Source organism: Phalacrocorax carbo, chromosome 1 (genome assembly GCF_963921805.1).
Source record: "Phalacrocorax carbo chromosome 1, bPhaCar2.1, whole genome shotgun sequence".
In the NCBI taxonomy this organism is placed as follows: domain Eukaryota; kingdom Metazoa; phylum Chordata; class Aves; order Suliformes; family Phalacrocoracidae; genus Phalacrocorax; species Phalacrocorax carbo.
In genome coordinates, this window is record NC_087513.1 from 25,001,613 (window position 1) to 25,025,793 (window position 24,181).

Below are 24,181 nucleotides of genomic sequence, written 5' to 3' on the forward strand. Positions count from 1 at the left end.
ATAATGGGAAATCAAGAAATAAAAAGCAAGCTTTAAGGTTAAAATTGAACGCTATTGGTGATTTGTAGCAAATAATTTCACAAGCAGTAGGACTTGGTGAGGCCTTAGTGTCTTCAGTTGAGTAATTTTTCAGCTTGCACCAAATAAAGCTTTTCTCATGTGATTGGGTATTTACAAAAGGCTCTCTTATGTCAGTTCTGTCAAATAATGTGAAATCTTGCTTTAGTTTTCCTGTCTGTGGAGCAATCAGTCTGTCTTCTGAAAATAATGTCCTGTAAATGGCATTAAAATTAAAAGATTGTTTCCAGCTGCTTAACTTGTTGAAATCTGCCAGCAAACTTCTGAAATTCTGTATTTCTAGTTTCTATGGGAAACTAATTTAAAATCCTGTCTGTAGCATCTGAATTTAACTTATTTGCGATACACAATTGTCTTTAAAGGTATTATTAGTAGTAATTTGTTAAATGTATCTTTAACAGCTATAATAGCTTTAAAAATTGAAGCAATCACTGTTTACACAAGTTGCAAATAAAGAAGTATCCAAATCCCCAGTGGATGAACTCTATCACATGTCAGACTCATCTGTGAAGATTCTGGAGGCAACCTGGTGTGAAGGCATAAATCATAAACCCAGTCTGAAAGTTGCAAAATCTAACTTACTGAACTCTAATTGCATAGTCAAAATATTGTGGAATCCTTGAAAAGTATTTTTATCCACAGAAAAGTGTGTGTATACTGTCAGACAGTCTTTTTTTTTTTTTGTACAAGATGCAGTAACCATAAATAGCGTGATCGACTATTCTTAAGGGGAAAAAGGCTAAAAAGACAGTTGGATGCATCTGTTGTACTTACTCTTCTGTCACCTGGGGCCATTATCCTCATGGCTTTTCAGGTGAAGTTGTCAGCAGAAAGCAAAAGCAGTCTGACCTTATTGTCACTAGTCTTTTCTCTCTCCTTGTGATGTTTTTTCTATCTCCATCCCTTCCCATCTAAAACTGCAAAAGTAATTACAAGTTGACACTTGTGAATACATATTGAGACCTTTACAGTTTGGCAAAAGTGGTATTTTGTGTTTGTATTTCTTGCTGTTATGCCTGAATTGCACCGAAATCATCATACTGGACACCCACGCTTAAGAGAGTTGGATTACCTACTGTCCAGGGCTAATAAATATTTTAAGATTCTGAACCTAATTAAACCCAAGTTTTCTAAGTTTCTGTGAAAGTCCTAGGAAATATTTTTGTCTACTCTAGCAAACACCTCTGCCACGTACAATGTGGAAGCTGTTAGGGAAGCATACTTGTGTGTTGCTTATGTGGCCTAATTAGTTAGGGATCATCTGAATAGTGGCAGGCTTATTTAGTTCATTTAAAAGCACTGTTGGAGGAGATTGCAGTGTGTGCCTTCTGTGGGATTGCGTGGTGATGAAAACATTCACCCTGAAAGTGGGTTATCAGCCCTTCCTAGCAGGAAGGGAACACACTGTTCCCACATGGCAGGAGACACTCTCAGTGCCAAGAAAATAGTTATATTTTCTCTTAAAATGGGACCACTGTGCAGAAGGGAAATGAGACTGCCAGAAAGAGTGAGCAGAGCTTGGTTGTGTAGGCCACTGAAGGCCCTTTCCTTGAGAAGGGGAGGACGTTCCAGCACCTGGTCCCTGCAGCAGGTTTTATTTGTTTCTGTATTAAGTGATGTGGTGAGCACTGCAGAAACATTTTTGGAAGCTCCCTATATTTATGACACTGAAGATAAGGTAATTGCAGAACAACGGGAAGGTATTTTCACTGTCTAACTCCAATTTTGTTTGCTTTGAATAACGTGGATTTATTGAAGTGTCAACATTTAAATATGTCATTGCTTAAACATAAGCCTTTTTTGAGATAAAGTAAGATTTCAAGCAATATTACTGCTTGATTTGTTGGTGTTACATTTTGGGGGTTTTCTGCAGAATACTTGTAATCTAGAGAAGGAAATGTCAACCACTGAGTTCTAACTACCTAATTTTCTGTGGATTAGGCTTGATTTCTTATAGAGTAGGCTACCCTGCATTCTACTTCTGCTTCTTCTCTTTCTCATTTGTGAGTCTTAAGTTCCTGTAACTCCTTCCATGACACAGATAAAGCTAGGCTATTAGAGTTTGCCTTGGTACTGAAGCTTCCCGTCCTTTTTATGGGCAAGATTAGAGTTACACCTCCCTAAGCATTTTCCACAGTGAAGTGGTACTTGACATTAGTATGTCTCTTTTCCTGAACCCTGCTGTCTGGGGAAGATTACTTACCACCGTTCTAATGTCAATGAGTAACAGCCCTTTATTCTTGAACAGTCACCCTAAACACAAACTGTGGGCTCTCTTCCTGGTCTTGTATCAAAGAAGAAATGAGTAACCCCGGAGCACACAGCATCACCTGGTCAGGCTTCAGCATGTTGGCTTAGCCATAATAAGTATTTCCACCATAGTAGGTCTTAAAAAAATGCCTGCCACAGGTACCTTCTCACCAGCTATAGTATTGATCAGGACAACTTTTCCAGATATCTACTTTAAGGAAAAGATAATAAAAAAATTTATTTCTGTTCTTAGAGAGTTTGCATTGCACACAGCTATTCACCATAGCTTTTTCCACAGAAATCTTAAAGTAGCTAATCGTGTTCACTGAGGCTTTCAGACCAGAAGTCTTCTGACTGACTTAATGAAGAAGCTACATGCATTGTATCAGCATGTGTGGGTTTTTTTGTTTGTTTGTTTTAAAGAGGTTATTCCTCTTGGAAACAGCTGCTACTGCTTGTATTCTTATGGTACAGGGCACGGTCTTCCCTCCCCCCCCCCCCAGTTTTCCAGGTGCTTCTCCAATACTTCCAGGTGCTGGGAAGGCTAACTAAGAAAAGCAAGCCCGTCATGTGTGATTAAATTACTTATGTGTGTAGGGTTCTGCACCTTTATTGGAAAAATGATGACTCTTAAAATTGGAAAAAGTGCAAATCAATTATCTGATTGCAAATGCCTTCAGTAGTACCATCAACATGTAACACATAACAATACTGAACCATTAGAAGAATACATTAAACTCAGTTGCATTTTTACAAGCGCTAGAATGGGAGTGATTAAGCACTGGAACAGATTTGCCAGAGGTGATTTGTAGCCTTTAAACTTAACTGGACAGGACCTTGAGCAACTTGAACTCTAGGCTTTTAATTACCCTTGCTTGCAGTGAGCCAGAGGTTGGACTTGGAAGACTTACAGAGGTCACAGGCAACCAAAGTCATTTTATGAGTCTTCGATCTTTGCACCACAAGCAGTTGTCAGTTGTACATGAACACTAGAAAAAAACCTGTCCCGATGGGTCTTGAAATGCTTTCTATTCTGGTGTATACTGAGGTGGCTGAATATCCTCTTCCAGCCTTAGTTTTGCTGCTGCTGCTTTATTGTGACTTTTGGCCCACTATACAGGAAACTACAGACACTAAAACAATTTCTTAGCTTTTCACAATCTATGTCAACCATAAGCAATGAGATCTGCCATTGTCTGTGTTGGCTTGCTTTGCTGTTTTTGAGAAACACTGTGTTACAGCAAGTCATTAACTTGACAGGCTGCTGCAGCAAATGTTCACAGCAGACGCTGATCCAAGTACACAGCTATATGCTGCCCAGTTGGAAACTATCAGTGGCTGCTATGTTCATATTCTACAAATGTGCGGTGATACTAGTTGTGGCACCTTCTGCCTACAAAAGGTGTTTTCATGATCCTTTTGTTGACAACACATATCCTGCAGTATGTGTGTCCAAAGTATGAGACCAGCTCTGCCAGTGAAGCAGCCAGTGTACAACAGCTTGACAACAGCAGACTCATTGCTTCATCAGTTTGAGGGGTGTGACAGGTCCCTGGAATCAATGGCATGTCCTCCAGCTGGAGGTTGACTGTGGAAAAAGTAAAGGGAACTGAGAGGTGTTGATTCTCATCTCCATGGCCCATCGATTTTTGGTGGGCTACCTTATTGTTTTCCCCTATGCATCTTAGCCATCCTTGCCAAAACTGTTAAGCAAAGCAGTAGTGCCAACTTCAGAATCCTCCTCCTGAAAAAAGTAATAACCTTAAGTATTAAGTAACAAACCAACTTACTGTATCTCAGAAAAAAATGCACTAATCATGTTGAGTATTTAATGGCAGTTGTGTTCAATTCTGTGTGTATAATCGGTGGTGTGACCTCCTGTGAAGAAATATTTACAAATAGTTTTAAAGAACCAATACTTTTAAACGGAACATTCTCTTCAAGAATGCTGTGAGAAACTGAGCTGGGTATATTGATTGGCTTAAAAATAGAGAAAGTGAATGTTCATTCAGAAAATGCAGCAGAATACTCAAATTATGATATTTCCGTAAATGTCCTCAGATGCTGCAATTCTGCAATTACAGCTGATTTTTAAAAAATGAATTTATGTGGCTAGGATTCATAATGAGTAGCAGTAGATGAAGTTTTATAGTTCATAAATTTTCTCAAGTTTTAAATTTTGCTGGTAAGTTTGTAAGTTTCCAAAGGCTGTGGATGATTAAATATTTTTGCCACCTGTCTTCCAGAAGGTGAATAGCATAAAGCATGGCATCACTGCTCTGCATGATGAAAGTGAAGAGTGACTGAAGTAAAAGGAGTTGGATTTTATTGTCCTCCTCCCCACAAAAATGCACCTTGTGTTTTTTTTTTCCTGTATTGTCCTTTTAATAAAAAAAAATGTTAGTGGTGTAACAGTGGAATTTGTAATTATATGTTCTGACACATGAACGCCTCATCTCAGTCTGTTAACACTAGGAATTCACACAGTGCTAATGAGTACGTTAAAATGTAATTGAACTCTAAGCTTGGTAGGCCTCAAAACAAAACAACACCTAGTTCAGATTCAGTGTAATTGTTCTCTAACTTGTAAATTAAGGTCTACTCATAGGGTATCCAAGTACACATTAACTCTATTGTGATTATGCAGAATGAGGACACCCTTTTTGTGTAACTATTCTTCTGTCTACTCATGGGGCAGGTGCTGGTTCAAGGTTTTATACGCAGTTGTCATTGAGTTACGACAGTTACTGGTTTACCCGGATAATCCAGTTGGTACTTTTGCTGCTAGATACGATAAGAAGCAACACATAGGGAGCCCTTTCTTGACACAGATCACTGTCTTCTGTGGCTTGCACTTACATTGCATAATTCCTGACAAGACCACCCATTTCTGTGGGTAGTCCTGTTGGGAGGAGGTTAGTGGGGCTTGACTTGTTTTAGGGGATTGAGAAGGCGTCTTGCATGGACAGCGAGTTAGTTGCTGTAGTTGAACGTGATGCTTTCATTACAACAGAAGAATGGCCCACCTGTGCTCGTTTTTGTTGTCCTGTGTCTACAGGATTATCAGTTTAACAACGAGATGATACTAGAGAAATGAGAGAAAAGGCTGTTAGCTGAAGTTTTGGATAAAATCTGGCCAGTTGTGCCCAAAACTAAGTCTTTGCCTGTTGCAAAATAAAGGTGAAAATGGCATCTCCTATACCTGCAAGTTAATGTCACCTAACTGTTTAGTTGTGATAGTATGGCTAATGCAAGGGTCCCTTTTTATTCATTTGACGAGCCCAGTTATGATTAGATTATTTGTATTACTCTGTAGGTTGTAGGGAGAAAAGTTTTACTCTACACTTAGTTGTAGAGCATTTGAGGAGGCAACTGCAAAGCTTTCTTTTCATCAATCAGTCATACTTTAACTTTTTCTGTAGGTTACCAGAAAGATTAATAGTGAGTCTGACAGCTTCTGTAGAGGTGGTTTCACAGAGGAACAGAATTATATCTTGACTTGTGAAAGGTACATCACAGTTCTTGAGCAAAGGTTATAAAGCTTCCCCAAGGAGTAGCTGTCAGTCTAGCTATATTACTTTGACTCCGTTTTAACAAAATCGGAAGGGTTTTTTTTTTCTTATAAAATCCCATGAAACTTAGGTTATTCTTTTGGCTATTTTAAACCAGTTGAAAAGTGTGACATGGGTGATGTTGATATTTAGTAGATAATCTCACAATGCAACAAAACATGTCTGCAGTCTAGATGTCAACTGTTTTGGCGGGTAGTCAGTGTTGATAAAGGCAAAGCAATGCTTTTAGAGCTGGTGGGGAAAACCTAATATGGAGCTCATCACCCTCACCAGATATGATCCCGCCAGAATGGTCTTGAAACTAACAGAACTATGAAAACATGTGCTTAATGTTCCATAGTGAAGAAAGAAATAAACTCTGACTTACAGGGAAAGAAATAGAGAAGAAAACAAAAAACAATGTTATTGTGACCCTGTGTTCAAAAGGCTAACAAACTGGGTTCATACTGCGTAAGTCTCATCTCCAATCGAAGAAGGGTGTAGTAGGACTAGGTAAGATCCATGTGAGAGTGACAAGGCTAATTAAAGTGTAGAATGATATTTCCTTTTCTTGGTACAGGAATGACTTAAAACTAGTATCACTTCCTAAATAGTAGAGAACTTAGAGGGCAACGAAGTGTGACAAGTATCTATAAAAGCATGTGCAGCTTGGAGAGACAACTGTGAAACCATTAACACCGTCTCCTAGTGTAACAGCAAGGAGGGACAGTCAACTGAAACTAGCAGGTGGCAAACTCTTAGATAAAAGTAGCTATCTATTCACACAGTGCATAAGTGCACTGTGAAATAGTCCTGCCCAGTGTTGTGTTGCCCAGAAGTTCACATGGGTCCAAAGGACGATGAGATAAATTCACAAAGGAAAAATCCAACATGTGCCGTAAAACACGTATGCTGGCTCAGGGGAGCTTTGAGCTCCAACCTGCCGGTTGCTGGGGGTATATTCCCCGTAGTGTAATGGTGTATTCTTACCTAGGCATCTAGTGCTGTTGGAGGGTAGATTCTGGGCTAGACAGCCTCCAGTTTGTCCCATTACAGAGCCTTTAAGCTTTACGTCCTTATGACTTGGCTGCTAAATAAATATTTTTCAAAGGCTCCAGTTTTTTTCCCCTCATAGGGCTCTTGAGGTAGGACATATACATAGTAGAAAATAAACATTCCCAGTGACTGAAGCAATCTGGTGTGGAATAATCTCCATCTCTTTTAATAAAATATCTCAATTTGAAAACAGGACTATTTCAGGTTGCCAACTGGGAACGAGCCTAGCTCATACGAATTCTCAAACCATGCCCAAGAATTTTAGGATTTTGCTAGTTGGCATAGGGTAAAATCATGCCAGACACCACTTGAACAATTAAGCAATGTAGGCAGTTGTGTTCCAGTACCCAGGAGTGTTTCCAGGCACTGTGTAATTTACAGTTCTTGCCTGAGTATTGCATTTCCATCCAGTCTGAAGTACTGAACAGAAAGAAATTTAGTTGCACTATAGGGCTTCTCTGTGTGACCACCATAGTTACTGGTCTGCCTTTTACAGGCAGAGTCTCTTTGCTGATTTTCATGAGCAAGAACAAGAAGTTCATTTGGGTTCTTAAGCTGTATAAGTCTTGCATAGAAGTGATTTGGGGTTGTTTGAACTTTACTGTGTTACCACCTGGGAAATCATCAAAGCTGCTGCCTAGAACAAGGAACAAAATTAAGAGATCCTTTGATAAAAGATGAAATGTAGAATTTGTGATTGTTACCTTAAAAGTAATAGCTACCTTTTCTTTTTAGACGATGTCTTCAGCTGTTGTTCAGGTATATGCAGCAGATCGCAATGCCATGTGGTCAAAGAAATGCTGTGGTGTAGCTTGCCTTGTAAAGGACAATCCACAGAGGTCATATTTTATCAGAATATTTGACATTAAGGTAAGCATCTTTTTTCTTTTTTCAGACTCTCTAAGCCTGGTTGTATTAATTCTCCATTTTTAATTGAATGAGTGTAGGTTGTCATAGCTACAAACTCATAGAAATTTTTAAGTACATGGTTGTACTTTAAGCGGCGCAATTGCAGTGCTTATTAATAGGCAAGTGCAACTTTTTCAGGTATTCAAAATTTAAACTATTTCATAGATGTCAGCTTTTATGGATGAATTAAATATCAGATACAATTTTCTTACAGCTCACAAAAGCTGTCCTCTACAGATCTGATTAGTCAAACTATTGGAAGTTAGTATAGTGTCACTGATATGGATAGCTGTCAAAATTCTAGCAGGTGACACTACTTTGGATGATATTAACAAAATAGATGCTCTCTTCTGTATGGGTGGAAACAATCTTCTTGATGAGTGTGTTGATACACATGACAACTGCAGGAAAAACAAGTTTTTGTTTTGTTTTCCCTCTACAATATGTATACTTATACTGAAGACCTTTGTCCTATTATAATATTTCACTCAAGACAGTGGAAATAAGAGATGAAGTGTCCAAGATGTTTTCTCATAACAAAAATGGTACTGAGAAGCATAAGTCCTACTGACTTTGCTGAGACTTTGGAAAGTTCCCCATTATCTCTACAGCCAGGAACAGCTCCTTATCTGTCGGCATTCAGTGCTTGAAGTCTCTCAGATTTGTTCAGGTTTGCCAGTTGACGCTTGTGCTTGACTCTGTGCCACTTGAATATTAGACTTAGTGAGAAACCTGTTCCTTGGGTGCTGAACTGTAATGCCATTTAAATATAGAAAACTTCCTAAAAAGGTGAAATTTCTGTTCCTTTTAAGTTAACTGTTTTCAAGTCAAGCCTGAGATAATAACGGGAGACCGGAAGTCTCCTTTATTGCAGTAATGGCTGTATTCCTATCACTGGTCACTACTACTGCTCCCAGTATCACTATTTCAGGATTGTAGCACTTGAAGGATGTTTTTTGAAAACATCCAGGAATTTGAACAGGTCACAGTGACCAGATGGAATAGTCTTTCACAGCTCTCCCACAAGTTCCAGTATATTTTGATTTTGATTCAGCTCACTCATTGGGTTAATAGCAAGGTAGATGGTTAACACCATGCAGCTTCCAACTCTTAATAAGTTCTCTTGTGAAAGAAGTCAAACTCTGCAATTCATCTAAGTTTTCCAAAATCTTTTTTTTTCTTTTTTCAGGATGGGAAATTATTATGGGAGCAGGAGCTGTACAATAACTTTGTATATAATAGTCCTAAAGGATATTTTCATACCTTTGCTGGAGATGTGAGTCGCAATGTCTTTGAATACCTATTTTAAAATGCCTTTTATTTGAACAGTAGATTCTTGTAATGTAACGGAGGCTTTTATTTCATTCTGTAAATTACTTATAAAAGTACTGTATCACCTGTGTTCGTTGAAGCTTTTTAAGCTTAATTCTAAAAGAATTTTTTTTTATTTCACCTAGAAAACTTAATTCATAGGACAGAAGCATTAAATGCAGTTCTTTATTTTCAACTCCCTTTAATGAAATTACATTTTGACTTGCAGATGATGTATTTGAAGTATCATATATTCTTAAAGCACAAATTTTCCTTTCCCCCCTTTGATTTCAAGCTAAAAGAATTTGGTCAAATTTGTTAGCTGTGATCTCTAGAAACTTGATTAGTAGGCAGACATTCTTAAGATAGAATGTTTCACTAAGACTTGGTTCCAAATTTGCAGTGATGAGTTTTTCTGATTATACCTTCAGAAGGTGTAAGAAGACACTTAAGAAAGCCTTTGAAACATTTTCTTAGTCATGGGTGGGGGAATATTAATGTTTTTCAGACATGTCAAGTTGGTCTTAATTTTGCTAATGAAGAAGAAGCTAAACTATTCCGCAAAACAGTAACAGATTTACTTGGACGACGGCAGAGAAAATCTGGTAAATATTCAAATTAATCTTAAATTCAGGCTTGTTTATGTTGTTCTGGGGGGAGGCAGGAAGCTACTTCTGTGTCTGAAACTTACTGGAGGCACTACTGCCGTATTTATATTCAGAAGGAATTGTGTTACTAATGTGTGCCTCTCCTGTATTGTGCAAAAATAATATTTTTCTGAAATAAATTAACCTGGTGCTCCTTGCTGAAGCTGAGACTCTAAGGCTGTGGTGTTTGAAAACATAGATCAGGAGGAAGCAAGAATGGTAAGCTGTCAGTAGGGAAAACTAGAAATCTTTCTGTAAGCTGTTTTCACGTTTGACTAAACCCTCTTTTAGCTCTGGGCTGTTTATAACTTGATTTGTTTAAATTCAGCCCAAGTGGGTTGTAACAAAGATTTTACCATCTGGTATGTTCAGTAGTTCATGTGAATGGATTTTTGGCATTGGTCCAGCATTTAGTAGAGACATATCTTTTATTCAAAACTAGTGGTCTTGGTGGAGGCTGAGAACAGAAGACAGTGTATGTACCTATACTGTCCTTCGCAGCACAGGGCAGTCTGAAGCCCAGCATGTTTTTTGCCAGCTTCAAGGTGCCCTAGGAACATGGTCCATGGTTTAAAGGGAGCTCAAGCTTCCTACAGATCTTGTCTTGGTCCTTTTCCAGGGGCCCATAAACAACTTGCCTGTCAGAGAGCCATATGTCCATGAAGAATAAGGATAATGTAAAACATAGGCTGGGAACGCGTGGATGTGTTCAGGCTTGCTGTAAGCTGTAGTGTGGACTTGTGTTCAAGTGACAGGATGCATTTTTGTAGTCCCTTCTGGAACTGAATTGCACTAGCAGTGCAGTGTAGCCTAATGTGAAGGGAGGAAGGCCCTCATCTTAGAGTGCCATCCTTGCATGTATTCTTGAGAACCTACGTGATCTAGATCTATTCACTTGGATTTCATTCAGGTATGGTAACTCAGGTACAGAGCATTTGTTCCAGAAGCTTAAATGGCTTCTTTACAATTTTCTCCTCTCAGAATTAGAATAAGTTCATAGCATTTCATGAGAAGTGGGGTTGCTAAGAAGTGGCATTAATAATGTTTCTCATACTTGTGTAAAAGTAATTTTTTATCAGCTTGCATCTCGTGTTCCTCAAGTTTCACTCTAGGTGTCTAAAACACATTGCTACAGTGCACAGACATGGCTTGGGAGGAACTATGTTTGCATTATTGCCCATAGCTAACTTTGTTTGAAAATAGTGGTTCAGTCAAACCTCCTGTTCACAGGACAGAGGTTCGCCTCTGTCCTTCCACATCGAGGTTTATGGTTTTTTTCCACAGGACCACTTAAGTTTTTCTTGTTTACTCTTTGAGCTAGTATCTTGGTTTGTGTGCTCAAACTCATGTTGCAGGATGAGCTTACTTCCTTCATACCTTGTCTTTTAACAAACAGACAATGCCCCCTCCCCAAACGCTTACAATTTGAAGACAACTTTAAAAATAAAAAGTCAAAAACAAAACAAAAAGCTCCAAATTTTTTTCTTGTTAAGAGCTGAAAAACAAGAATTGCAGACAATAATGAGATTCCTTAGTCAAGCCACCAGATGGAGTTCTGTATTTGTCATGGATGTGACTGTGTCTAATTGTGCTTCTAAAATAACAGGCTTTGCACTTGCCCAAGTCAAAGCTGATTTGCTGTTGGTGTTTATACATTTATTTATTTATACATAAATGCTTATATAAAATATATTAATTTATACATAGATTTATATATAATGTATATCTAGAAGTTGTATATATTATTTATAATGTATATATAAATTGTGTGTGTGTATTCTAATGCATCTTAACTTCTCAAACACAGAGGTAGTTTTGATGCTTTTCTCTTTTAATGGGATTTTTACTCCCATACCTTCTGAAATATGTTTCATTTCATAGCAATGCCACCTGACATGCTTTCAACTGAAATGAGTACTCCATGTGATCACTTGGAGGCCTGTTATACGATTCAGGGCTTGCTAGGAGACTTTTCCAGGAGTCTTATGGAAAGCGTATGTTGTTGGAAGGTAGCAAGAACAGCAGTTTTGGCTCAATAAAGTATGTCTTGGTGCCAAGGCTAGTACACACAATACTGTCTAACAGCTGCAAGAAGAGGCAACAGTATTCTGTTCTTCCTCACTCGGCATGAAATGCACTCCAGTATACAGACAACTCCTGAGTAAGTGCAGCTGGAGTTCCAGAGAGGTGAAAGTTTGGCTCCAAATAGAGAATGTACAAAAGCTTTCAAATGTACAAGTATCTAATAGAGACTAGAATGAGGGAGAAAGGCAGAGAAAGAATTATTGATGTGTTGTCTTAATCTTTTTAATATGAAGCTGGTTTTATCTAGCTAAATTCTGATTTTTATTTTTTTTAAGTCAATTAAATTCTTAACCTTAGATTAGGAAGAAATTACTATAATTAGTTAATTCTCTGGTAGACTTATTTAAATAATCTCCCCACTGACTTCTTAAACTGATCCCAAGTAGTTCCCCCAGTCAGTAGGGTGAACATTGTTTGTCTTCTTGGTGCTTGTCAGTACATTCTCACTTTGGGTATTCTTGCATGTAGGTACCATTAGTTTTTATTATCTTCCCTCAGAAATGTTAATGTATGTACACACACAAGTGTCCTCTCCACGGGCTGAGCACTCAGCTGTAAAAGGGAAGGAGAGACTTGTACAACAAAGCCTTGTTCTTTACTGCCTTTTTCAAGTAGGAGGCTTCTTGACTAATTTTTATGGACTGCTGGGAGCTCTGTTAGGTGGGAGCTCTGTTAGACTTCTCTGAAGCGGTCTCATGCCCTTTGTAACATAATTCATAAGCTTCAAGCTGGATACTTAATATGGGAGAGTTTTGGGGGGATTTGGGCAGTTTTTCGGGTTTTTTTGCATCTTTGGTCACAGCTTTTGTGTTTGCTGCTGGTGAGACAAGGGCATCTCTGAAGTGCTCAACTTGCATTGGATTCGTGTCTCAACAGAGGTCATTCTTGTTTCCAGGAATACTTATGGAAGGGAGCTGTGGTTTTTGGACATAGGCAGCTGGTGAAGTTGATCTGTTTTGAATCAGTAGGCAACTCCATTTTCAGAAAAGGAGAAATCCACCACTCTCCAGTCGGGTCGTCTGCGCTTCAGAACAGGAGTTCATATTTTTTAGTCAGCAGTGTGAACCACAGAAAAACAGATCTAGTATCTTTGGAGCACAAATTACTCTTTTATATGCCCAGAAAAAAAATTACAGGAAGTGTTTAAAATGTCTTGCTTTTTTTTTCCACTATCTTTTCTCTTGAACTCTTTCTTCTAATGAAAATTGTAATGGCTTCCCATGATTTGGCCCAAGGCCACTTAACATGTCCTATGAATACCTCTTGCTTTTGCCAGCTTCTCATCCCGTGCCAAATGACTTGCAATCAGCCCTGCACTCTCTTTTGCTGTCTCTGAGTTGTTGAATAAAACTCCAACTAACGTTGGTTGTCTTTTTTTTTTTTTTTTTTTTTCCTTTTTGGCAGTACATTAGTGGTTTCTTAACCTTGAATATTCTAGGAAGAGAAAGCACTGTAGTTCGCCAAAAAGCCTTACCCCCTGCCCCCCTCAGACCTGATACCTTTTGCTGAAGTACCCTTGCAGAGCTTCTCCACCTCTGTGCCTAAACTAACCTGCTGCGAGCTAAGAGGCAACTGCGTGTCTTTAGGCGGCTTGCTCAGCAAACACTGATTCTCAAGGGGTTTTAGTCACCTTCCTCTGAAGGTTTGATGACCTCACCAGGTTCTTTTTTCCTACCTGAAGATCAGCTGACTGATACTAGGCTGACTTGCCTTGCATGCTTAGGATTGTAGATTTTTAGGGTTTTTTTAAATATTGCTAGGACGAGGTCAACACCATCTGTGGAGGCACCTTTCCCTCCCCTTATGTTTATGTCTGGAAAAATATAAGTTAGCAGGTTTTCTGGGACTTTGCTGAAAAGTGAAATGTCTGTTACAAATTCATGTTACAAAACACTTGGGAGTTTCTGTTAGATTTTGGATACTCCAGACCTGAAAGGGAGGAATGTACAGCCTTCCTTATAGAGCCATGGTTTTTGGTGTGGTGTGATGACAAACTGTTTGGCCATATGGGTACTGCTAAATCCAAAATTCTTAAGAGTGCGTGTGTAGGTACACAAATAGCGTAACTGTGTACTGGGGGTTTTGAGGGTTGGTTGCAGGGTAGGTGAATGTGGTGGATAGGAATTAATAGTAAGTGAGGGAAATCTTCTTTAAAGGAGAATTTACCATTATAGGCTGAGAGTACAGAGGTGTGAAATGTTTACAACTACATTTTAAATCATCAAGCCAAAATCTTCATGGTCTATGAAACAGTTTGCCGTTGACTAGAGTATCTGATTAGTACTATAAGGACATTCTAGTTCTGTTCCATATTATTCAGTTACCTGTTAGATAACATAGGTGAAGTGTTTTGCCCCTCTGTGTCCTATCTTCATCCCATGAAACCAAGAGTAGTTATAATGTATGTTAGGTTCTGTGGGACAACAATACTGTATAAAAGCGCTAATTATACTTCAAACAAAAATGAAGGAACAGTCTCATTCAGTGGAAATCTGAAAGCATAATGCTTCAAAAATATTGCTTTGATAGGTTGTACCAATGCAGTGGCTTTTTGAGTATCTTACCTTACTTTGGAGTCAAAATGCCTGAAGCCAACTCAGTAGCTATTTCCTTATGCCCCTCCTCAAGTTTGCTCACCTGAAATCAGTGCTTATTAACTAAGATTGGGTTTTTGTTGTTCTGTAATGCTTTGTTTCAACTGCACAACAAGTAGGCTTTAAGGATGTTAATAGATTCTTAAGTCTGTGTTCAAGGTCATTGAAATCTTCACTGGAAACTAAAATTTAGAATGAATTTTTCCTGTCATACCTATGAATAAATAGCTCTTTTTCTTTTTCAACAGAAAAAAGACGAGACCCACCAAATGGTAAGCTTTTTGCATGAATCACTGCATCTTATTTTTTTCCTACAGCTGTCATTTACTGTTTATGTATAGCTTTGTTTTGGACTTGTTCAGGATAGTCATGTGGCAGCAAAAGCAGTAAAGTCTTGTTGTGGAGGCTAGTATATTTGTTTTGCTTCTGTTCTTTGGTATTTGTTTAGTTGTAGCTTGAAAGATTTGTGGCTTAGCTCGCATTTGTAAAAAATGTTTTTGGAGGAGTGTGTTGTTGCAAATAGGACAGATGCCTGTCAGCTTCAGCTGAGAAGAAAACTTTGTACCTTCTATTTGTTGCTTGGTCTTCAGAATATACATATATAGGATCACTATACAGAAATGAATGCTGAAATTGGAAGTTAGTCTGTTTCTCTAAGGGCAGGCACAATTATGACAGATTTCATAATGCATCCATAAAATTTCAATTTCAGTGTATCCGGCTAACTGTATAACATAGCCTTTTGGTCATAAGTCATATTTGTCAATATTAAACTTTTTTTGCATGAAAAATTATTTGAATCTATTTACCTCTGAGAAATACATCTCACTGGCATGAAGGTACAGGTTCCTCAAGAGATCCTCTCATTAAATTGATGGAAGGAGTCAAAACTATGTCTCAATTTGATCGAAAATTTTTTTACCATCTATTCTACCATCAGGTGAAAAATGCACATCAATGAACATCAGATTTGGAGTCTCTGTAGTTCTAATTCATACTGAGGTTAAAAAGTGCTTTCTCCTGTGATATTTCTGCTGGTGATCCAGGTCATAGGTCGTACCACTGTATCTTAGTTTGCTGCTTGAGCAAAGGGGACAGTCAGCTGACCATCTGAGGTCCCCTTATGACCTGAGGAGATAGTCTTGAATTAGTACAAACCAAGACATCCAAGCACCTTGGTAGGTCACCAAAATAAGTAAACCTTAATTAATCCTGAATTATGGGAACTACTGATTTAATTTATATGTAAATAAAGTGCCCCACCACCACCACGTGGAATACTTCTCAAAAAAATTACTCTTTCTTAAGCATTAGGTTTTGAGGAAGTTCAGGCAATCATGAGTTCACACCAGGCATTTTTAGTATCGATTCCTTCAACTTTTGAAACAATCATGGTAATACCATCCATGATCATCTTACCAGCTTTTCTGAGCTTTCAGAAGGTTTTAACTGTTCTGCTCTTGAGAAACACTTGCTTCTGCTCACCTAAATAGTGCATCTCTGATAGCAGTACCTGCAGAGCAGACGGGAAGGAAAACAGCAGTGCTGACTGTGTAGTGCCACCTACCACAAGAAATTTAGCCTTTGTCTCTACTGTAAATGTTACCCACAGTAACACAATTTGTTTGTCTAGTTTGCTGTCTCTGATTGGAATAAGAGTTAAGAAAACTAAATCTGTGAAAACTAAGCCTGCAGACACTTTTGTGCTTAAAATAGTCTCCATAATTCATCCTGTAAGATGTTAGGCAGCAACATTTTTTTGGGGACAAATACTCACATGCTAAACTTGCATTCATCGGTCCTGTGCCTTTATCCTGGATATTCTGTGGAAGACATAGGTTTATGCCCAGTGCTTCAGGTTTATGATCACTAGCCAACATCTGAGCATCCCTACTATTTCCCTGGGACATCCACATACTCCTTCGCAACCTGTCTGTTTTCCTTTTCTGATTCTGCCAAATTCTGTATTCCCTGGCTTCTTTGCTGGCAAAGAGTTAAGTGTGGTCATGCCCTCTGTAGTCACAGATGAGGCATGGTCAGGGAATGGGTTATAGCCTCAGGTGGTTATAGTCTACAGAGGTTCTGTATGTCAGTATTTGGAGTTCAGACTAGAGCTGATATATACTATCAGCACGTAACTGGAAAAATAAAACCTATTGTAGGATCAGCCAGTTTTTGTTTTACTCTCCCTATGCTGTGAAATTCTATTGGGGAAAAAAATGGATCACCTGCCTTTTTGTACTGGGTATCAATGCATAATTACCTTTCAAAACTGAAAAACAAGAACAGTCACATTTCTGTAGTCACATGATCCATGCTTGAAATACTGCAGGGAATTTTGCTTTAGTGGGGCCTGTTTGTCTGGATTTTGTGCATATGTTGAAGCTGCATGGAAAAAGCACTCTCTTTTTATATGACTTTTTCCATATGACGGATTAAAGATTTTTTTTTTGTAAAATTGCAGGATTAAAATCAAATTGGCATTAACAGTTATATAAAATGTATTAGTCTGTAATTTCCTGGGATTTATGTTCTTCTCATATGTAATAGCTAGGTCTCTGTGCAAATAAAGAAGAGTTATCATGGTTAAACTGACCTCTTAGTGAAGTGCTGGATGAAATAAGGCTTTGTCAGAGAAATAGGTTTTGAGGGAATCTTTAAGAACCATGTGGCAGAATTTTGCTTCAGATGTTAACTAGAACACTTTGCATTATTGTAGGGCTGTCTGTAGTCTGGGACAGATGCCTAGAGAGGTTCTAAATAAAATACAAAGACTTTCTTAGAATTAACATTTCAAAATGTTCTGTACTACATTTTCTGGAGCCCTTTCTGAAGACGTTACAGATATTGATAACAGTGGATGCTTAAGGCCACTGTACTGTCAGGTACTTCCAAACGATGAGCTCTATATGCCTCTCTCATCTTCGTTTATTGAGCTATCTACATCTGATGGGGAAGGGGCATGTCTTATGATGGGAAAAATTTTACTGGATATAAATATGGCAGTTCTAGAAGAGTACAGTTCTTTCCAAGGTTCTTTTATCCCTCGTGGACATGTAAGGTCTAAACCTGACGGTAAGAAAAATTTTCATCTTTAAGGGTTTACTACGATGTCTGGTATGAATATTATTAGTATCAAGGGATTGGTTTCAGGCTATCTGTTCTTAATTTCAGCTGAGTTGAATAAAACTTCAGTTTGCAAATGGCTGCTGCTTGATATGGTTAAAACTGTACATGGTTACTTTAGGATTTTACATGCAAAAAACTAGTTTCAAAGACTGTTAGGAATTGTGAGAAGAATATCAAGAGCTTCCTAGAAGTGCTAAGTTATGTGTTTTCTTTTTGAACCTCAGTATAGCTTTTGAAACTACAAATATCATTGCTATGGTGAGAAAATATAATAGGTGATTAAAGAGAAAATTAACTACAGTATCTTTTGTTTTTGAATCTAATGAAATTAAAACTCTTTCATTTAATCTTGAAGATTTACTTAACTCCATGTGTTAAGTTTTGGGTTGATAATTTTTGGCAGTTTGTGAATTACTGCTAACTTTAAGTGTAACTTCAATAGTACAAATTGTTTTGCTTGGTTGGATGTGGTCAGTTTGTTTTTTGGTATTGTCAAAGGACAGTTGTCTAGATCATAATATTTATAGATCAAAGCATTTCTGCTTAGCAGAAAACACTTTAGAAATTCTTCCTGCAGTTTCAATGTGGTTGTAAATCTTGTCCTTTAAGACTCCTACAGGAACGTAGGAGTTGTCATATGGTTTTAGATGAGTTTTGTCTAGCCCAGTGTCGTGTTTCTGTTCTTGTTTCTTCTTCTGGCCAGTACTAGGTACTTCCCACTGAGGTGTTAAACTCCAAATGTCAGCTGTGTTATCTATTGTATTGTCTCCTTCTTTCTGATTTGGACTTTAGACTGTGAAATGTAAGGCTTTGTTGGTCCTTTCAGAATGCTTAGCATAATTTTGAATTATCCATATAAAATGCAGTTACCAAAAAAAAAAAACAAACAAAACCAACCCAACCCAAAACCACCCACCATCCATATCCCCCCCCCCCCCCCCCCCCCCCCCAGGCAATATAAGGGTCAGACTTATCAAAGTCTAACCTAGATATTTTTATCATCTGCCCAGTAAGACTGGATGCATGAGTCTTATTTTAATTGAATTGCTAATCACTGGGCAGTAACTCACAGCAGAGGATGCTTTTCAAACTGTTTCTGGCCAAACTGGTCTTAAATTGATTGCTTAGTTTCAGTTTTGGAAGAATGAGATTATGTATCCTTTCTGCAGGTTTCTTTAAAAATATGCACGTGTGTGTGTATGTGTGGATATATACATATATATTTTCATTCATATGTATATATGAAAAATGCATAAACTGCCTCTTAGTATTTAAATACTACTATCACTCATGTCAAGGGTGGTTATCTTCTGTCAAAACTAAAAAACCTGAGTGGAAAACATGCTAGGTATATTTATTTGCTAGTATTACACAAGGAATATAATACTAAAATGCTAAAATTGGCAGGAGTATAATTCAGATGCATTTTAAATAATGAGAGTAGTAATTCAGAATTGTTTATAATCAAGAACAAGGTTTGAGAACATAGTTCATCATTTGAGTGTTTAATTTCAATTTCTGATGCTGTATTCCCTTTCCCTGCTTTTCAAGCTTTGTTTCTTATCTGGGACTTCAACGTATTTTTCAGACCTGTCAAAGAGTAAGAAATAAGAAATCCTGAATAGTTACATAGAGACTGTCATATATTTCAAGACAATAGTGTGTTTAGAGCAGGCTTCTGAAATTCTTGTGGTATTTTGGTTCTGTGTGTGATGACAGAAAGCATTCCCACTTGGGGCTTGTTAAGCAAAGGTTCCTTTCCCCTTAAGATCAGCTTACTGTGCTGCCAAGGTAATGGAGTGCTGGGTGTTACTGTTTATGGTACTCACTTCTTTAATCTTGTCTAGGATTGTAGTTTCCTTCCATGTGTTCTGTGCACATGAAAGCTCTTTAATTCAGAATTACTTCCTTTGCCAAGTTTGCAAAAATCAAATTCTAGTGTAGAAAATTTTTCTGCCATTGCTCTGCTTTAGCAATGGGGCGGGGGGAGTTTCCTCAAAGAACTTCAGTTTGTTTCTGACATCCAGAATCCAGCCAGATGCTGTAGCATGTAGAAACATGGCTACAGTACAAGTATTTTGCTACTCAAAAAAAGCAAGCTTCTTTGAAACACAGTAGTAAAAATCCTGTACTTTACCTTCACAGGTCCAAATCTACCAATGGCAACTGTTGATATCAAAAACCCTGAAATTACAACTAACAGGTTTTATACTCCACAAGTCAACAATATCTCATATACCAAAGAAAAGAAGAAAGGAAAAACTAAAAAAAGAAGATTGACAAAGGCAGATATTGGAACACCATCTAATTTCCAGTAAGGACTTTTTTTAATTTGGATTTGGGTTTTGGTGGGTTTTTTGTTGTATTTTTTGGTTGGTTGGGGTTTTTTTTATTTCTTAGGTGGGTTTTTGTTGTTGTTTTGGGTTTTTGTTTGGTTTTTTTGTTTGGGGTTTTTGTTGGTGGGGTTTGTTTGGTTTTAGGAATTTTTTTTGGTGTCAGTTACACTTCCAAATGCCCAAGACTTAAATGTGTGACTGTTGTGTGTAACCTGAACTACAGTGAATGTTGGCTGGAATGCTGGGGGGTTTAAAAGCAAGTTAGTTTATACATATACACAGGTGAGAAGTTTACTGCAACTGTAAACAAAAAGTAAGTTGGTATTCTAAAACAGTTTAGAAAACAATTGAGAATAAAAATGTGTTATTGAAGTGGTCAGCTCAGTGCAGACTTGTATTTAGCCTCAATTGTCAACTCTTAACACTGTGATTCTTCCAGCTGTGCCTGCTTGCTGTGCTGCATCTTACAAAGTGCACATATGTGTCCTGACTTGTCATAACAGCAGAAATTACATAGCCATATTTTTATTTCTGGCTTTCTGTTTACAAACTTACTTATTCTGGTAAATGGGCTAGTCCCATGTCTTGTCATGGAAGTACAGTGTGCATGTATAAACCTCTTAAGAATGGGTTCTTTTTTTCTAATATTGTTTCTTCTGTGTCTTCAATCTTTTAGAATAGTTATGATGTATGTTTTTAAGCTTCACTTTCATGAAACTTGGGTTTGGTCAGTTCACTGAATTAACTATTGTTTTCCTGAAGTATAATTTGGTATTTTAATCTTCTGCCTTTTAAAATAAGGGTACTTTATTTGCTAAAGTAACAAGAATTTACAGAGCTTGAGTTAGTTACTGGAAAGATCGGTTTCTGTGAAGTGTTAGAAAGCCAGTGTGAGGTTTACATGCCAAGTGAATGTCTTGTTCTTTTGAACCATTATTTTGCATCAGTTCCACTGACATGCCTTCCCAGAATAAAACTCCATAAAAGTAATGCTGGTATTACCAGTTACAGTAATGTTACTCCACAGTGTTTTGAGAGAGTGCTCTGTAGAATGGGATAGAGAACAGAAAGCAAAAGGAGGGATTGGCTAAAATGCTTCCCGAACCAGATTGCTTAGAAATTCAGACATCAACCATGTTCTTTTTGATCTGAGTTCAGTGAAGTGCTGCATCTGTTAATGTCACTTCAACTGAAAAATGCAGAAAAGAAGGAAGAGTGAAAGAAAGTAAATTGAATAGTGATTGGTAGCTGGTCACTCTTGTAGCTCTAGTGACGCAGACTTCAGCATATGGGGACAAAATTGTTAATGATTTGCATTAGTGTGTCTTCTGATTAGAATTTGTGGAAAGGGTTGTGCAGCAGCACAGGTATAAAAAGAATTTGAGACTTTGTAACATCTGTCAGGTTCTGACCATTGCAAAACATTATGTGCACTCGTAAAATATTAAAGGAGGCCTAGAGAAGCTGAGAAGATGACGATAAAATATTTAAAGAAGTTCAGACAAAAAGATATGTTCCCCTATTATTAAATGTAACATTAAATTGAAAGTGGTGAACCTTTGTAGAAGAAGATTGAAAGTCTATTTTGTTCAGCTTAAGGTCTAGTTAAGTTTCCTGTAGAGCACAGCCAAGTGTCATCTTAATGTGTAAGGCTTTAATTGCTGGTTTTATACAAACATATGGGAATTGGTCTTTGGTATTGTTAGGCAAATATGCCAGTAGGATAACTTGTATGTAACTTGAACTGTGATACCTGTCAAGACCAACACTGTCACTGTTTGTTTATGCCAGGTCAAAGTTGCAATCAGTAGATAAAATTCTTAGATGCCTTCTGGTAGGCAGATGTGGACTTCCAGTGTTCTGAGAAAAAAAATAATCGAACTGTACTTAACATTAATATAACTTATTGCTATATGTGTTCTTTTAAATAACGTAAGAATTGTAATTACCTGGTAAGTATGCACTTTGTTTTCAGAGATCTTTTCAATGAATGTGTTACAGTCATTGTGTACAAGTAACTTACCTTATTCTGAAGGATGACAAATAAATGAGAAATAATGCTCGCACTACTCCATTTAAACTAATAGCAATGAAGTACACTAAGCTCTGAATCGTATGCTTGCTACCTCTTAAAAGGGCATTGTGAATTGCACTGACATGCAGAGATATATGGGTAAGATCGTATTTGCTGGTAAATTTGTCAACTTCCGTATGCCAGTTAAAAAATTATAATTGGGTATGAGACTATGTATTACAAAATGTATGTCTAATTCATGTGAAGCAAGCTGTAGCTTAACATCCAAAATTCTGTAATGAATAAATCATTACAGAATGATAGTGAAAGGCATTTAAATATTTAGGCAAAACAGAGGGCTTCCCATTTTTACCTCTTCTGTATCATAATGTCATTTTTAAACCAGATTTTTTTACTTCTTGCTCCTCAAACTAAGTAGTGAATTAATCATAGTTATACCAAGACTAAAACTGGTCATTGAGCTTCAATAACGTCATTAAGGAAGCTTGTGCTGTTGGTGGTACTAGCAGATCCAAGCAAGAATACAAGGTCTGTTGTGCTAGGCAGTGTATAAGGACAGCAAAACAGTCCTTGTAATTTGACAAGCTTAGTGTAGACTGTGTTGGCTACTAATGGCTCACCTGGTATTTTTAAAACTCTGAATTGGACTTCCTGAAGACTGCATTGTGTTTCTAGAACTGACCATTGGCAAAAAGAAGCGCAGAACGTGGAGTAGTGGTAACGTGATGGTTCTGTCTTCTATAGCCAGCAGCAGTTGCATAAAGTAACTTGGAGGGGCACAAACTCTTCTGCCTTTTTAGCTGATTATAGCATCACGTAAAATAATATTTCAGTAGCTGCATGAAATAGCTACTAGAAGCCCAGGACGATGGCAACCGAAAACAGTCCTGACTTTCCTTTGAAAGAAGGAAGTGAATGGGAGAAGGATGATGAGAGAACTAACAGTGATGGTAGGGAGGAGGAGGAGGTTTTCCAGCTGCATGACACTCAAGACCTTGGCAGTAGCTTGGAAGTCCAGTTACTATATATCCTCCCTTGGTCTCTGCAGTCCTTCTATCACCATCCATATGCAACACAGGGTAGCATGGAGCCTTCATGTTTTGCCACAGACCATAACCTAAGGGGGAAAATAACTCCTCCACTTGGTCTTTTTGACACAAGACAAAAAAGTGGGAGTAAAAGAAGTTTTACTATTCCGTTCTCAGGTGAGAAGTAAGAATTGCTTAGTGTATTATAAGCCTGGAGGTAGGAGCTGGTAGTAATCTCTAGTTATCTTGGTGCCCTGTTATTTTATTTAACAAGATCCTTTTTATGCTGATTAAATGGACTTCTCTGCTTTTTTAGACACATCGGACATGTTGGTTGGGATCCAAACACCGGTTTTGATGTAAGTAATTTAATAAATTATTCAAAACACTGAATAATTAAAGCTTTAGAGGCTTTTTACGTAAGTTGTGCAGAGTGGCATTACACTTAACTGTACATCAAAATAGTTATAAATTGTGATTTTTATGTGATTCAGATGGAGAGATTTTGAAGTAGAAGGGAATAGGAGCAGTCTGGGATTGAGGGGAAAACATGCAAAAAGTAAGGGTTTTTTGCAAGGTACTTGGCTCTCCTAAAATAGTCCTGTCTGAAAAGTCAACCCAGAGACATGTCCTTGGTTTTGCTCTTACTTTTAACTACATGGTTGGTGGTTTGTTTGGGTGGGTTTTTTTTTTCCCCAATGCAAATGATATTTTTAAAAATTCCTCTATTTCAAGCTACTTAAAACTAATGTATCTGACTTGCAGGTGAACAACTTAGACCCAGAACTGAAAAACCTGTTTGATCTGTGTGGAATTTCAGAAGCTCAACTAAAAGACAAAGAAACTTCAAAGGTCATATATGATTTCATTGAAAAAACAGGAGGTGTGGAAGCTGTTAAAAATGAACTGCGCAGGCAAGGTGGGATTTCTTTTATGTCCGTGTGAAAATTAGCAGGGTGGCTTTTGCCTTAAGGATTAGAGTAAAAGCTGTTGATGAGCAATTTTTGACTCTCTTCTCTGGGCTTCATGTCACTGCAGTTGCACTGGATTTCATAATGTTTCTGTATACCGTATGCTATGTGAAAATGTTCATGCATGACCCAGGACCCGTTTGTTCCCTAACAAATAAGGCTTTTATCTATGTCAGTTAAGTGATTTCCAGTAACTCTTAG

The 24,181-nt window shown here is 37.8% G+C and overlaps 1 protein-coding gene across 2 annotated transcripts in view; it reads left to right on the forward strand.

The window, feature by feature from the left end:
• The window catches only part of WASL (WASP like actin nucleation promoting factor), a 50,933-nt gene that overhangs the window by 19,736 nt on the left and 7,016 nt on the right, over window positions 1-24,181 (forward strand). Inside the window, exons 2-8 of one of the 2 annotated variants that reach the window (XM_064446245.1) lie at window positions 7,671-7,805; window positions 9,034-9,120; window positions 9,664-9,760; window positions 14,730-14,753; window positions 19,756-19,924; window positions 23,326-23,368; window positions 23,775-23,928. In XM_064446245.1, the coding sequence (XP_064302315.1) occupies window positions 7,671-7,805; window positions 9,034-9,120; window positions 9,664-9,760; window positions 14,730-14,753; window positions 19,756-19,924; window positions 23,326-23,368; window positions 23,775-23,928 (709 nt within the window). The remainder of the gene's footprint in view (window positions 1-7,670; window positions 7,806-9,033; window positions 9,121-9,663; window positions 9,761-14,729; window positions 14,754-19,755; window positions 19,925-23,325; window positions 23,369-23,774; window positions 23,929-24,181) is intronic. The other variant, XM_064446256.1, reaches the window with a different exon arrangement.